At 43.4% G+C, this 13,332-nt stretch overlaps 1 protein-coding gene across 2 annotated transcripts in view; it reads left to right on the forward strand.

The window, feature by feature from the left end:
* The window catches only part of TTC28 (tetratricopeptide repeat domain 28), a 639,226-nt gene that overhangs the window by 463,405 nt on the left and 162,489 nt on the right, over window positions 1-13,332 (forward strand). For both annotated transcript variants that reach the window (XM_040416538.1, XM_040416539.1), the window contains 3 exons: window positions 1,639-1,768; window positions 3,615-3,833; window positions 4,463-4,628. In XM_040416538.1, coding sequence (XP_040272472.1) covers window positions 1,639-1,768; window positions 3,615-3,833; window positions 4,463-4,628 — 515 coding nt within the window. The remainder of the gene's footprint in view (window positions 1-1,638; window positions 1,769-3,614; window positions 3,834-4,462; window positions 4,629-13,332) is intronic.

Here is a 13,332-nt window from a genome sequence, read left to right on the forward strand (position 1 = left end):
GGCGGTGTTTATTGCTCATGTACACAGTTGTGCATTTTCTTCTATTATAGTTTGAGATCCTTAGTCTATTAAATCTGAGAAAGCAATAAACCATTAGAGACACAGCAATAAATAATACATTCCATTCATATTAAGACAGTACATCAAATTATGTATACATGTACCCGGCATTTGTGAACATGCAGATGGTTGCACAAATACTGGTAAAAAAATAGTAATGACACAGAAAAGACATTTAATTTCTTCATTATTTGAAACAAAACACTTTTCCAACCTTAGGCAGATCTTTTGCCGGCAGGATTTGGCACAGATTCCACTTTGACAAGCCACTGTCAGCCAGGCTGAATCTGCCTCCCTTTTTTTCAGTTGGAGGCCACGCTACGCTTCATTCGGCTGCGGTTTATAGCCACTACCGGGCCAAAAAAGGGAATGTCCTTTCTGGCGCAGTGTATGGATTTTTTTTTAGTTTAGTGTCATTCAGTGGGGCTAAACCGTGAGTGGGTCCATGGCATTTACATTTAAAAAACGGAGGCAGAAATCAAAGGGGTATATGCCACTGAGTATGTGTCAGATTTTGCTTTTGCTAAATCTACCATGTGAACAGGGATTTATATGTTTATTTTAACCACAAAAAAGTGCACATCCAATAAACGGCTAGTGCAGATCTTAAAGGGGGTGGCCACTCTCTATTTTCACAAATGTACTGTAAATAGCATTATGTGCCACTTTCCAATATACTGTTATCAGCAGTTCAGTGCTGATACAGTCTTCTGTAAAGCGCCACCCCCTTGTTGGTACAGTATGCTACATGGACTGTATGGCGCTACCATTGAAAAGCACTGCATATGGGAAACTAGAGCATGCACAGTGGGAGGAGGCCGAAAAACATGTTGGGTCACATTCCCCTCTATCAGTGTCCATGTTTAGGCCAGGGGCACCTTGTACTCTCCTGAGAAGACTGTACTAACAGAGCTTCACATAAGGAGTTGCTGATAACAATTTATTGGTAACCGACACATAATGCTATTCACAGCACATTTGTGAAAATAGAAAGTGGTCACCCTGTTTAAGGGAATAGAAGTGAACTGCAATACTAGGCATGCAACTACCAAATTTATGGAGCTGACCCTAGTAAGCATAGAAAGGGACGTGGCACTGGAGCATGGACTTCTACCAATCTGATATTGATGTCCTATCCTTAGTCTTAGAGTCCTGGACTCACTAGGTGATGCTGGATGATGCTAAGATAATGTTTTGTTAATTATTGTGAAAACTACACCATAAGTAGTGCAACCTGCTTGTTTGAACCATGGTCAAAGTTCTCTGCCAAATATTTCCATGGACAAAAATGCCTATAATATAAATAGAGAGAATTTCTCTTTTTACATGCTTGCATTCTATTGTAGGGAACTCAAGTTTCAGAAATGTAGGATAATCAATATACATAAAATGAAAACATACCACATACTGGAAATAAATATATCACGGCATCTGCTCTTTCTTCAGAGTGGCTCACATAATTCTAGTTTAATTACAGGGGTATGAAATGTCCAGAATAGCATCAGTCCCCTTAGGAAGCTTACATTTCAAGACAGGTTGTCAGATATTTAATGAGCAAAGTGTTCTCTCTGGTTTCAGCTTTACAGAGCTTCAGCGTTATTTGAAACAATACGACGTGAGGTGCAGCTCAGCACTGACTACAAGCTCTCCCTCTTTGATCTGCAAACGTCGTCATACCAGGCACTGCAGCGGGTGCTCATCAGTCTTGGTAAGAGCTGCATTCCTTGGTCACAGACACATGTTGTCCTGGCACTTACCTATCCTACTGTGCATAAGTAAACCACAGCTGTCTTTACATTATCACATACAGATTACCTTCTGTAGATGTTAAGAACAACACCATTTGGTTCCCTAAATCACAATGGCAGACTGAATTGCATGATGGTAACAAATTCTTAAAAATTGCCTCTAGAACATACCCTGACCCAAACTTATAATTGATGATACCTTTCAGATAAACCCCAGGTCAGATTGGAAATGTCACAAACTTTGCATAATTAAATGGTAAAAGTGAATATAAGAAACTTTGTAATATAGTTTACTAGAGAGAATGCCTCTTTCTCCACCTGACTCCTGCATCAGTCTGTTACTAAGAATTCACAGCTTTGTCTTGAGAGGTGAGATAGGCTATCAGCTTGCTGAGGGAGCAGGTTAGGCTTTGTTCACATCGGCATTGTAGTTTCTGTTGTTCTGCTCCATTATCTGAACAGAACACAAAAAATAAACAGTGCTGGATCCGTTGCATAAAGGACATGACCAACTTACTATTATAGGGTCTGTTGGGTTTCTGTCATAAAACCTAATATGCAACCTGCATTATTGTTTGAAATCTGACACACATGTGAACAAAACCTAACTTGCTTCCTGTAGAAGCCTAAAGAGAGAAGAGTGGGAGAATGAAGAGTGAGCTGCTGGATGAAGACAGAGGCAGAGACACAGAGATGCTGTTGCTTGCTCTAGTAGCTAATGCTGTTGTGTTTTTTCTCATCCAAATATTGGATTCACAGTAATACTGCTCAGTCCTTCTAGATAATGTCCACCATGCTACAGATGCTTCTGAGAGTGTGTTACAAAGAGATAGGGGGACAGGATGGTCTCTCTATATTCATGTATAGGAGATATCATGGTAACTAGTCTTCATCTGTTCTGGAGCTGAAGTCTGGGAAAACTGATGATTAGAGATGGAGCCTGCAGAGAGAAAAACTGGTAAAATAGGTAGGATGCAAGTCATAAAATGGGCAGATATATTTTTATTCCTCATGTCTACACACAACAGCTTTGTCTGAAAGGTCCTGTGCAATGACAGTTACGCTTTAACAACTTCAGAGCAATAGTCCTTTTAGTTGGCCAAGTCAAGATGAGCCTTTATTAAAAGTGATCTTGACATTTGTCATAAAGACGTCTCAGAAGATCACATCGGTGATGAGCATGATCTCGTCTTGTCTTTTCTGTGCACCTAGAGAATTACATCACTATTATTTTATTGAGCCCATAAGTGCATACAAATAGCAGGATGTTCCAGCCCCTACTATAGCTGGGCTTTTCTTTAAATCTTCAGGCATCTACAGTATTTGTAGAAATTGTTATTCTGAGAAAGTACAGTAGGTACAAAGTATGGAACATCCATATAACAGTGTATCCATATTAAATAAAGCACTGAACATGGTGTGATGTGGAGAACTACAGTATATAAATGAACCTGCTCAACTGAGTCTCAGAAAAGGAAGGCATCGGAGAGTGTAATATGTGTCTGTGGTTTTGTTTGTGCTAATAATTGTCATTTAGTTTCTCAGAGAATCTGGATACATTTATTAATTAAATCCTTCATCGTGAGCCATTAAGAGCGATGTGCTAATGGAAAAGCATCAAGAGCCATCATAACCAAAGACACATTAAAGGTGTAGGCGATAAACCTTTCACAGGAATAAATACAGCATGTACCTGAGACTGCCCACCTTAATGTGATGAAAATGTGCTAGCATTAAAGTGGAAGAGACGATAAAGCTGTTATTCCTATCAAAATACATGATAAATGTTCAATATGTATATCACAGGACATCATGATGAAGCTTTAGCAGTGGCGGAAAGAGGAAGGACACGGGCTTTTGCGGATCTGCTTGTTGAGCGGCAAACAGGACAGCAGGAATCTGACCCTTACACCCCTGTGACTATTGACCAAATCTTGGAGACTGTAAATAGTCAAAGAGGCCTGGTGCTCTACTACTCATTGGCTGCAGGCTATCTTTACAGCTGGTTGCTTGCTCCTGGATCTGGTAAGACTGAAGTTACTTTATTATTTAGATTGAAATTAGCAAAAAAGTCTTCTGAACTATTCTGAACAGTTTTTTTCTTTTGCTTATATGGCACCAACATATTCTGTAGCGCCAGGGCTGTAACTACCCCTATAGCAACCTTAGCGGCAACTGTGGGGCCTGCAATGTTAGGGAAGCCCTGCCTGGAACACAGTCAATAAATTAGTGGAGGATGTGCATCCTCCACAGTCCTCTAAGCTCCTGGAACTGTCAGATCAGACAGTGCTACTTTTTAAAACTTTTTGGACAGATTTAGGCCCCATGCACACGGTCGCTGTTTAGACAGCACAATCTGCTACCCAGAAGTCATGAATGGTGGTGCATGCACAGGATCACCCGTTTTGCTCGTTCATAGGGTGATCGGCAGCACATTTAGATGGGCAGATTGTCGGGAACGAGCGTTCGCAGGAACAGTCGTTCCCAATAATCTGCCCAAAGATCTGGCCGTGTAAATACACCTTTATAGTGTATTCCTATTTCTTATATTCCTACAGTATCTCAAAGTCTGATCGATTTTATATGCAGCTAATAATCTGTGGACAGTACATTATATATGCATTATATATATTATAATGTGATATTTTTTGTAGGAATATTAAAGTTTCACGAATACTATTTGGGAGACTCAACTTTAGAAAACACCAGTGATTTTGCTGAATCTGGAAGTTTGAGTTTTCAGGGGTCGAGCAGTTCCGTTCTAGAGCAGCACATTGCAAATGTCCGGGAAAGCCTTGGAGTGGACTCTTACTACACAAGGTTTGTTGTATACTGCATTTTGTGAATTGAATTACATAACATGGTACAGTATATGAGCCACGAAAGCATAAAATGTGAACTATGAAGAAATACATTTGCAGTTTGGGAAGAAATCTGCACGTACATGGTAGTATCATACATATTCAATAACTCCATGCAGATGTTGTCTTTAGTTAGGGTTGAACCCAGGGCACCAGTAACAAGGCTAACCACTAAGCCACTGTGCTACCCGGAAATCTGTAACTTAGTGCACTATGTAACATTTTGCTTGGAACTGTTTGTGCTGTTGCTAATATTTAAAAGGGTTATCTGAGATTTTAAAACTGATGACCTATCCACAGGACACGTCATCAGTATCTGATCGTGGGAGTTTGAGACTCGGGACCCCCACCGATCAACTGTTTGAGAAGGCACCAGCGCTCCTGTAAACGCTGCGGCCTTCTACATGCTTACCAGGCACAGTGCCGTACATTGTATAACGGCTGTACTTGGTATCGTGCTCAGCCCCAATTCACTTCTATGTGTGCCTAGGCCATGTGACGAACATGTCATCGCTAGCTTAGCAAAAGCAGCGAGAAGACCACGGTGCTCACAGAAGCGAGGGTGCCTTCTCAAACAGATGATCGACGGGGATCCTGGGTAGTGATGGACGAACATCTGCCGGGGCGAACGCGATCAAATGTTCGCGAACCGCAAGTTTGCGGCGGGTCCAATTCATTTTAAGGCGAACCTGAAAAACCTTCAGCTCATATTTGCAGCCAAGAAATAATTACTAGAAGTGCACAAATAGTCCCACAACATGGACAGTGACATACCAGATGTATTATTCGAATTTGCGATCTCCATTCAATATTTTTTTCAATGCGAAATATCGGCAATATAATTTTCGCGTACGCGCATGCGCAAATGCACTATACAGTACCCAAATGCACTATAAAGAAAGTATATTGGTATATACCACTCCTGCTTCAATCTGTTTTTTTGGGGGGACGACTGGTATATCACACCAGTAGAAATTATTTGTTCCAATAACGCTTGTCCCTCTATATACCTGCAGTATCGCAGCAGAACCGCACACAACTGCCGCACAATACAAATGCACTATAATATACTTTCTAACATAGAAAGTATATTATAACATTGTACAAGGAAGGCAATCCATTAGAATATACATAAAGATAAAATGCAACCTTTAATAATGTTACTATGAGGGTCCATTCACACGTCCGTAAGTGTTTTGCAGATGCTCAAAACACGGACAGCGTCAATGTGCATTCCGCGGACCGCACATCGCCGGCACTATAATAGAAAATGCCTAATCTTGGCTGCAATTGCGGACAATAATAGGATGCGGAAGTGCGGATCCGCAAATGCGGAAGTGCGGATCCGCAAATGCGGATGTGGATCCGCAAATGCGGACAGTATATTCCGGCCCCATTGAAAATGAATAGGTCTGCACCCGTTCCGCAAAATTGCGGAACGGATGCGGACCCATTTTGCGGGCGTGTGAATGGAAGATATCCCTCAAAATGAAAATAAATTAAATTATTAAAGTTAAGCAAAAAGCATAGATGTGGTAGGCAATAACAAGTGCTCGGCGGCTCCAAATCAGAAACCATATGTCCTACCACAATCCGGGGGGTTCCAGTGCACATCCATGACTCCCAGAGGGAAAGCAAAAACCATCTATCCCTGGGCTAGATGATGATGATGTGGTATTGAAGGCCAGGGTGGGCAAAGAACTGTCCCTGATATAGCCCTACCGGGGGGTACTATTCTGGCCCTGATAGCCTAACCACAGACCACCCGCCCTGATAAGAGCGACCCAGTCCGGAACCTTACCCTATATAAAAATGGCCGTAGTAAGCCCCTAGCCCCCTGACTTCCAGGTGATCACTATATAGATCTATGTGTTTTTGACTCATTATAAAAGTATATTATAGGTATATCGCACCCCTCTGTGTATCACACATATCGATAGCACACCTATACTAGTGCTCAAAAAGACTTTTGTGACCCTTTTAGCTAGCGTTTGGTGTCCCTAACAGCCTGTCCCTGCTCCACACAGCAACCTCTCCCTACACTGGCAAAACACTGAATGTAAAATGGCACCCAGATCAGGTTTATTTATAAGGTAGTCCAGGTAGTCCATGTGCTGAAATGTCTCAATTGGCTGTCCTGTACCACCTGATGGATGTGTCATGGTCAAAGTTCTTCACAATGTAAAAGAATGTAAAAGAATATGGCGGGCATATGTTCGCATGTTCGGCGAATCGCGAACACGCAAAGTTTGCCGTGGGGTGAACCAAAAGGCCATCTCTAATCCTGGGTGTTGGACCCCCAGATACTGATAACCTATCTTGAGAATACTGTAGGTCATCAGTATTATAATCTCGGAAAACCCCTTTAAAGGTTTTTTTCTGGAAATTAAATACAGTGTATTTATTATCTATCCTCAGGATAGGTCTTTAGTATCTGACTGGTGGGAGTTTGATTCCCAGCAACCCTGCCGATCTGCTGTTTAAAGGTGCCACAGCTGACTGCCTCTTCATACTATACACCAAGCAAAAATTTACCTCAGCACTTCAGCCTCTTCAAACAGCAAATTAGCAGGGGTGCAGGGAGTTGGACCCCCATAAAAAAATGATTACCTATTTTGAGGATAGGTCATCAATACTTAAATTCCAGAAAGCCCTGAACAGACTTGTGGGCTGATATAATAGTAAGGCTGTATTTGTAGGTAAGCATTTGAGGTCCAGTGCCTAGGGTGCCACCCAGCAGGTTGGGGGGAGGGAGTCACCCAACAGGGTAACTTGGTCACTGGGGGGCTTATAAAAGAGAGAACAAGAGAGCTCTAGACACAACAGAAATGACTACCAACCAGGATATGCCCTGAATTTTCAACACTGCTAGAACTAAGGGATCGGTGATGGCATAATAAATATGTGATCAGTGCAGGAGGGGGCAGAGCTCAGCAGTGGCTGATAGGGCATAATAGCTGCAAGCACCTGTTTTTGTACGGCCAAATCTCGGCACTAATGCTGGAAATAGGCTGGATCCCCACCGGGTCCCGTTATAGTCAATGGGGCCTGGTGGTGCTTTGGTCCTTTCCGGCTATGCTGCACTCCGGCAGGCTGTTCCTCTGCCGGAAGATTTTAAAGCTAGTTTGAAACTAGCCTAAGCATGTAAACAGATGTGCAATGCTACCAGTTAGGTTACATCTTGTTGTCTTTACCTTTATGTGGAAACTGTTAGTGGAATTATTCTTTTCACTAGTTTATATGACTATAACCCAAGGTCACTGTAAAAATGACTGTCGTGACTATTATTCATTCTTGGAGGGTTTTTTGCAGATAAAGCCCTTATATAATAATGTTATTGTGCATAGCCATAGACAGCTATGTTAAGCATTCATGGAGCCTAGCAGTTGTCGCTAATGACTAATGCGCTGTATATTTTTGCACACAATAGTCAACCTGTGTATGAATATACAACCTATTGTGTACAAGACAGAAAATAAATCTGAAGTGTCTTGCTATTTCTATAACAGAGGTGTGTCATTGCTCATGCTGTAGGGTTTTATTACAGAGAGAAATATAAATTGGCAATCCTACCGTGAATATTCAATCAAATGTTGATGTTGAAATATACGGCACTGTGTATGCTAATGGTTCAGATTATATGCACATGCCATTATTTTTTTCTTGGAAATCACCCTTTTGTTGAGAGTTTATGCTATGTAATTCCATTTTATGAAACAGTACATAATACCCATGATTAAACTTTTCGGCCCAGGTTTACAAACGTGTCTGCACCTAGAATCTTTCTAAAGAGTTGTGCAATTTGGGCAAATTTGGTGCAAGTAAGGGGCAGAGCTTAGTTGGAAAGGCGCATGGCCTAAGATGTGCATTGTTACACAAAAATTGAGCCAGAAGTTTAAAATTCTGTCTCAAAGTAAGCCAACCAGTAGTTGAATGGGGCTGAGCTGTGATACCAAACACAGCCGCCATAGAAGGCTGAGGTGATCACAGGAGCAGCAGTGCCTTCTCAAACAGCTGTTCAGCAGAGGTCCTGGGTGTCGGACCCCAACTAATCAGATACTGATGACCTATCCACAGAACAGATCATCAGAAAGAGTGGTAATGGTAAAACCCCTTTAACAACCATGTTGGTCACATGACCCCATCTTCTCCATAAACCTGCTGCTCTCTGTTCCCACCCTCTGAGAATGTAGGAGCAGCCTCTAGACTCCTAAACTGAATGTCACCGCCAGATCTCTGAGAAGTTCTGACAGACGTTCTTCAGTACCTCCTGCATGATGTTCTTTGTTTTGGTTTCGCTTTGACATCTCTTCCTTTCTCAGCTGTCATCTATTAGCAGTGATTGCCTCCCTTTATATCCCCTCCCATACTGCCTCACTTTGCGGCTTATACTACTTCCTGGATTGTGTTCACTGCTTGAAGTTGCTACTGCTGGTTCCTCAGATAAGTCTATTTCTGTATTTGTGTTTTCCTGTTGGCTTGATTCTAGGTGACCCTGACTCCCTCCGTATTAAGTGCACGGAGCCGGTGGTCGTGTCCCCTCACTATTATAGGGTTTGCAGGTGTCACTCAGTCAAGGTACGTGGACATGCAAATTTCTATCATAAAGATCTTTGCATGGGCTGAGCAGTCAGGGAGAGCTCTAGGGCTTTTATAGGGCTCACCCATTTGTTCTTTAGTTTGGGATCAAGTCAGTCGGATCTTTATTTGTTACTTCTTGTTTTCTGCAACACCATCCGTGACATTATAAACCGCCAAAATCGTCTTAAGCATGAATCCGGTTTCAGCCTTGATTGACCACATGCAGGGTCTTTCACTGGAGGTAGCAGATCTCCGTAAAACTGTCTCAGTTTCAGGTGACCGTTTCTGCTTGCGTTCATGGAATTTGTTCTGAGCCTAAAATCTCGCTTCCGGATACGTTCTCCGGGGGTAGTGAGAATTTTGTTCGCTTTAGAGAGGCTTGCAAACTCCATTTTCGCCTACTTCCCCATGATGAGGAGCGGATGGTGGGGATCATCATCTTGCTGCACAGGGATAACGCTCAGTCCTGGGCCTTTTCGCTGCCGGTGGGGGCACGGCCCCTCCGTCCAGTGGATGAATTTTTTGTAGCCCTGGGTCAGATATATGATGATCCGGATCGTATTGCTCTGGCTGAATCTAAACTGCGTCTTTTATGCCAGGGTAAACAGTCCACAGAGATATACTGTTCAGAATTTCGGAGATGGGCAGCTGATACTGGTTGGAATGATGTTGCACTCCGAAGTCAATTTTGCCATGGTCTTTCAGAGGGATTGAAAGATGCATTTGCCTTTCATGAGAGACCTACCTCCTTGGAGTCTGCCATGTCTCGGGCTGTTCGTATTGACAGGCGTCTTAGAGAGAGAGCAGAGATCACTCCTTCCTGTCATACTCAGTCCAAGGACAGTGGGGTGGTCTCATTCAGTGCGCAGGAGCCTCAGTCTCTCTCAATCCTCTCTGAGCAGGAGCCCATGCAGCTGGGTTTGCTTGCCTCTAACAATAGAGGATTCAGCTCTCAGAGGAGGGTTTGTTTCTGTTGTGGAGGTATAAATCATTTGGCAAATGTTTGTCCCTCTAGGGAGTTTTTTGAGGGTAATAAAGAAACAAAAAGAAAAAAGTCCTCTAAAAACGTTCCATCTGTTACTATTGGCAAAGTTGATGCGGAAATTGAAGGTTTTCCGTTTGCTTGTAGTTCCCGTTTTGTCCTACCTGCCAGTGTGGCGCTAGAGAGCAAGAATATTGTTTGTGAGATTTTTGTAGATAGTGGAGCAGCTGTCAATCTCATTGATAATCAATTTGCTATAACACATGGTTTCCAGGTATGCACTTTGGGAAAGGACATACCTGTTTTTGCTATTGATTCCACTCCACTTTCTCAAAAATCGTTAAAGGGCATAGTTCACAATATCCGTTTGATTGTGGGTGATGCTCATGTTGAGGATGTGTCATGTTTCGTCCTAAGCGGATTACCTACTCCTCTAGTGTTGGGGCTACCCTGGCTCACTAAACTTGGCACTTGATTGGCAAGCTAAGCAAATAAATGGTTGGAGTGACTTTTGCAGAGAGAATTGTGTTTTCTGAGAGTGGTGTTCAGGAGCTGCCCCCTCACCGGGAGTACGATTGTCCTATTAATCTCATCCCAGGCGCCAAGCTGCCTAAATCTCGTTTATACAATCTCTCCCAACCTGAAAGGGTCGCTATGCGTACTTATATCTCTGAGAGCCTGAGAAAGGGACACATACGACCCTCGAAGTCACCTGTTGCCGCTGCTTTTTTTTTTGTTAAGAAAAAAGATGGTTCTTTAAGACCATGTCTGGATTTCAGGGAGCTGAACAGTATCACAATTCGTGACCCTTATCCGCTTCCTCTGATCCCGGACCTCTTTAACCAGATTGTTGGGGCTAAAGTTTTTTCCAAGTTGGATTTGAGAGGGGCATACAACCTGGTCAGGGTCAGAGAAGGGGACGAATGGAAGACGGCCTTCAATAACCCTGAGGGCCATTTTGAGAATTTGGTTATGCCTTTTGGTTTGATGAATGCTCCATCCGTCTTCCAACATTTTGTGAACAGCATTTTTTATCATTTAATGGGGAAATTTGTACTAGTGTATCTAGATGACATTTTGATTTTTTTCTCCTGATTTCAAGACTCATAGGGACCACCTACGTCAGGTTTTGCTCATTCTGCGGGAGAATAAATTGTACGCTAAACTGGAAAAATGTGTGTTTGCAGTTCCAGAAATTCAATTCTGGGTTTTCTTCTCTCCGCTTCTGGTTTTCGCATGGACCCTGAGAAGGTCCGCGCTGTGCTTAATTGGGAGCTTCCTGAGAATCAGAAGGCGCTGATGCGTTTTTTGGGTTTTGCCAATTATTACAGGAAGTTCATTTTGAATTATTCCTCTGTTGTTAAGCCACTCACTGATATGACTAAAAAGGGGGTAGATTTTTCCTCCTGGTTGGTAGATGCGCGTAAGGCCTTTTCTAGTATCAAAGAGAGTTTTGCTTCCGCTCCCATCTTGGTACAACCTGATGTCTCTCTGCCCTTCATTGTTGAGGTGGATGCTTCTGAGGTGGGTGTGGGTGCGGTCTTGTCTCAGGGTCCCTCTCCTGCCAAATGGCGACCGTGTGCCTTTTTCTCGAAGAAACTCTCCTCCGCAGAGAGAAATTACGATGTGGGAGATAGGGAGTTGTTGGCCATCAAGTTAGCTTTTGAGGAATGGCGCCATTGGCTAGAGGGAGCCAGACACCCTATTACCGTGTTTACCGACCACAAGAATCTGGCCTACTTGGAGTCAGCCAAGCATCTGAACCCGAGACAGGCCAGATGGTCTTTGTTCTTTTCAAGGTTTAATTTTGTTGTCACGTTCCGCCTTGGGGTTAAGAATGTGAAGGCGGGTGCCCTGTCACGTTGTTTTCCGGGAGGGGGGAACTTTGAAGACCCGGGTCCCATTTTGGCTGAAGGGGTGGTTGTCTCTGCTCTATATCCTGAATTGGAGGCAGAGGTTATGGCAGCCCAGGCAGAGGCTCCTGATCTTTGTCCTCCTGGGAGGTTGTTTGTGCCTCTCGCTTTACGACATAAGGTTTTTAAGGAGCACCACAATACTGTCCTTGCTGGGCACCCTGGGGGTAGAGCCACAGTGGATCTCATTGCTTGGAGATTCTGGTGGCCAGCTCTTCGTAAGTCGGTTGAGAGTTTTGTGGCAGCCTGCGAGACCTGCGCTCGTGCCAAAGTCCCTCATTCACGGCCATCAGGTCCTCTCCTCCAGTTACCCATTCCTTCCCGTCTTTGAACACATCTCTCCATGAACTTCATTACGGACTTGCCTCGTTCCTCGGGGAAGACTGTGATTCTGGTGGTGGTGGACCGTTTTAGCAAAATGGCGCATTTTATTCCTTTTCCTGGGTTGCCCAATGCTAAAACGCTGGCGCAAAAATTTGTTGATCACATTGTCAAATTGCATGGCATTCCTTCAGACATAGTCTCTGATAGGGGCACGCAGTTTGTTTCCAGATTCTGGAAGGCTTTCTGTTCTCGGTTGGGGGTTCGGTTGTCATTCTCTGCTTTCCACCCGCAGTCGAATGGCCAGACAGAGCGCGTCAATCAGAATCTGGAGCCATATCTGCGCTGTTTTGTGGCGGGGAATCGGGAGGATTGGTGTTCCTTTTTTGTCCCTTGCTGAGTTTGCTTTAAATAACCGTCGTCAGGAGTCCTCTGATAAGTCACCATTTTTTGGTGCATATGGGTTTCATCCGCAGTTTGGGACATTCTCTGGAGTCTTCTGGTTTACCTGATGAGGAGAGATTCTCCTCGTCTTTGTCATCTATTTGGCAAAAGATTCAGGATAATCTAAAGAGCATGAGTGAGAGATATAAGCATGTGGCGGATAAGAGACGTGTGCCTGGTCCGGACCTGAATGTTGGTGATCTGGTGTGGTTGTCTACTAAGAATATCAAGTTGAAGGTTCCCTTCTGGAAGTTGGGTCCTAAGTTTATTGGGCCTTACAAAATCTTGTCCGTCATCAATCCCGTTGCCTTCTGTCTTGATCTTCCTCTGACTTGGAAGATCTATAATGTTTTTCACAAGTCCCTATTAAAACCTTATGTCCAACCCACTGTACCCTCCTCTTTGCCTCCTCCTCCGATTGT

Source organism: Bufo bufo, chromosome 2 (genome assembly GCF_905171765.1).
Source record: "Bufo bufo chromosome 2, aBufBuf1.1, whole genome shotgun sequence".
Taxonomy (NCBI): Eukaryota; Metazoa; Chordata; class Amphibia; order Anura; family Bufonidae; genus Bufo; species Bufo bufo.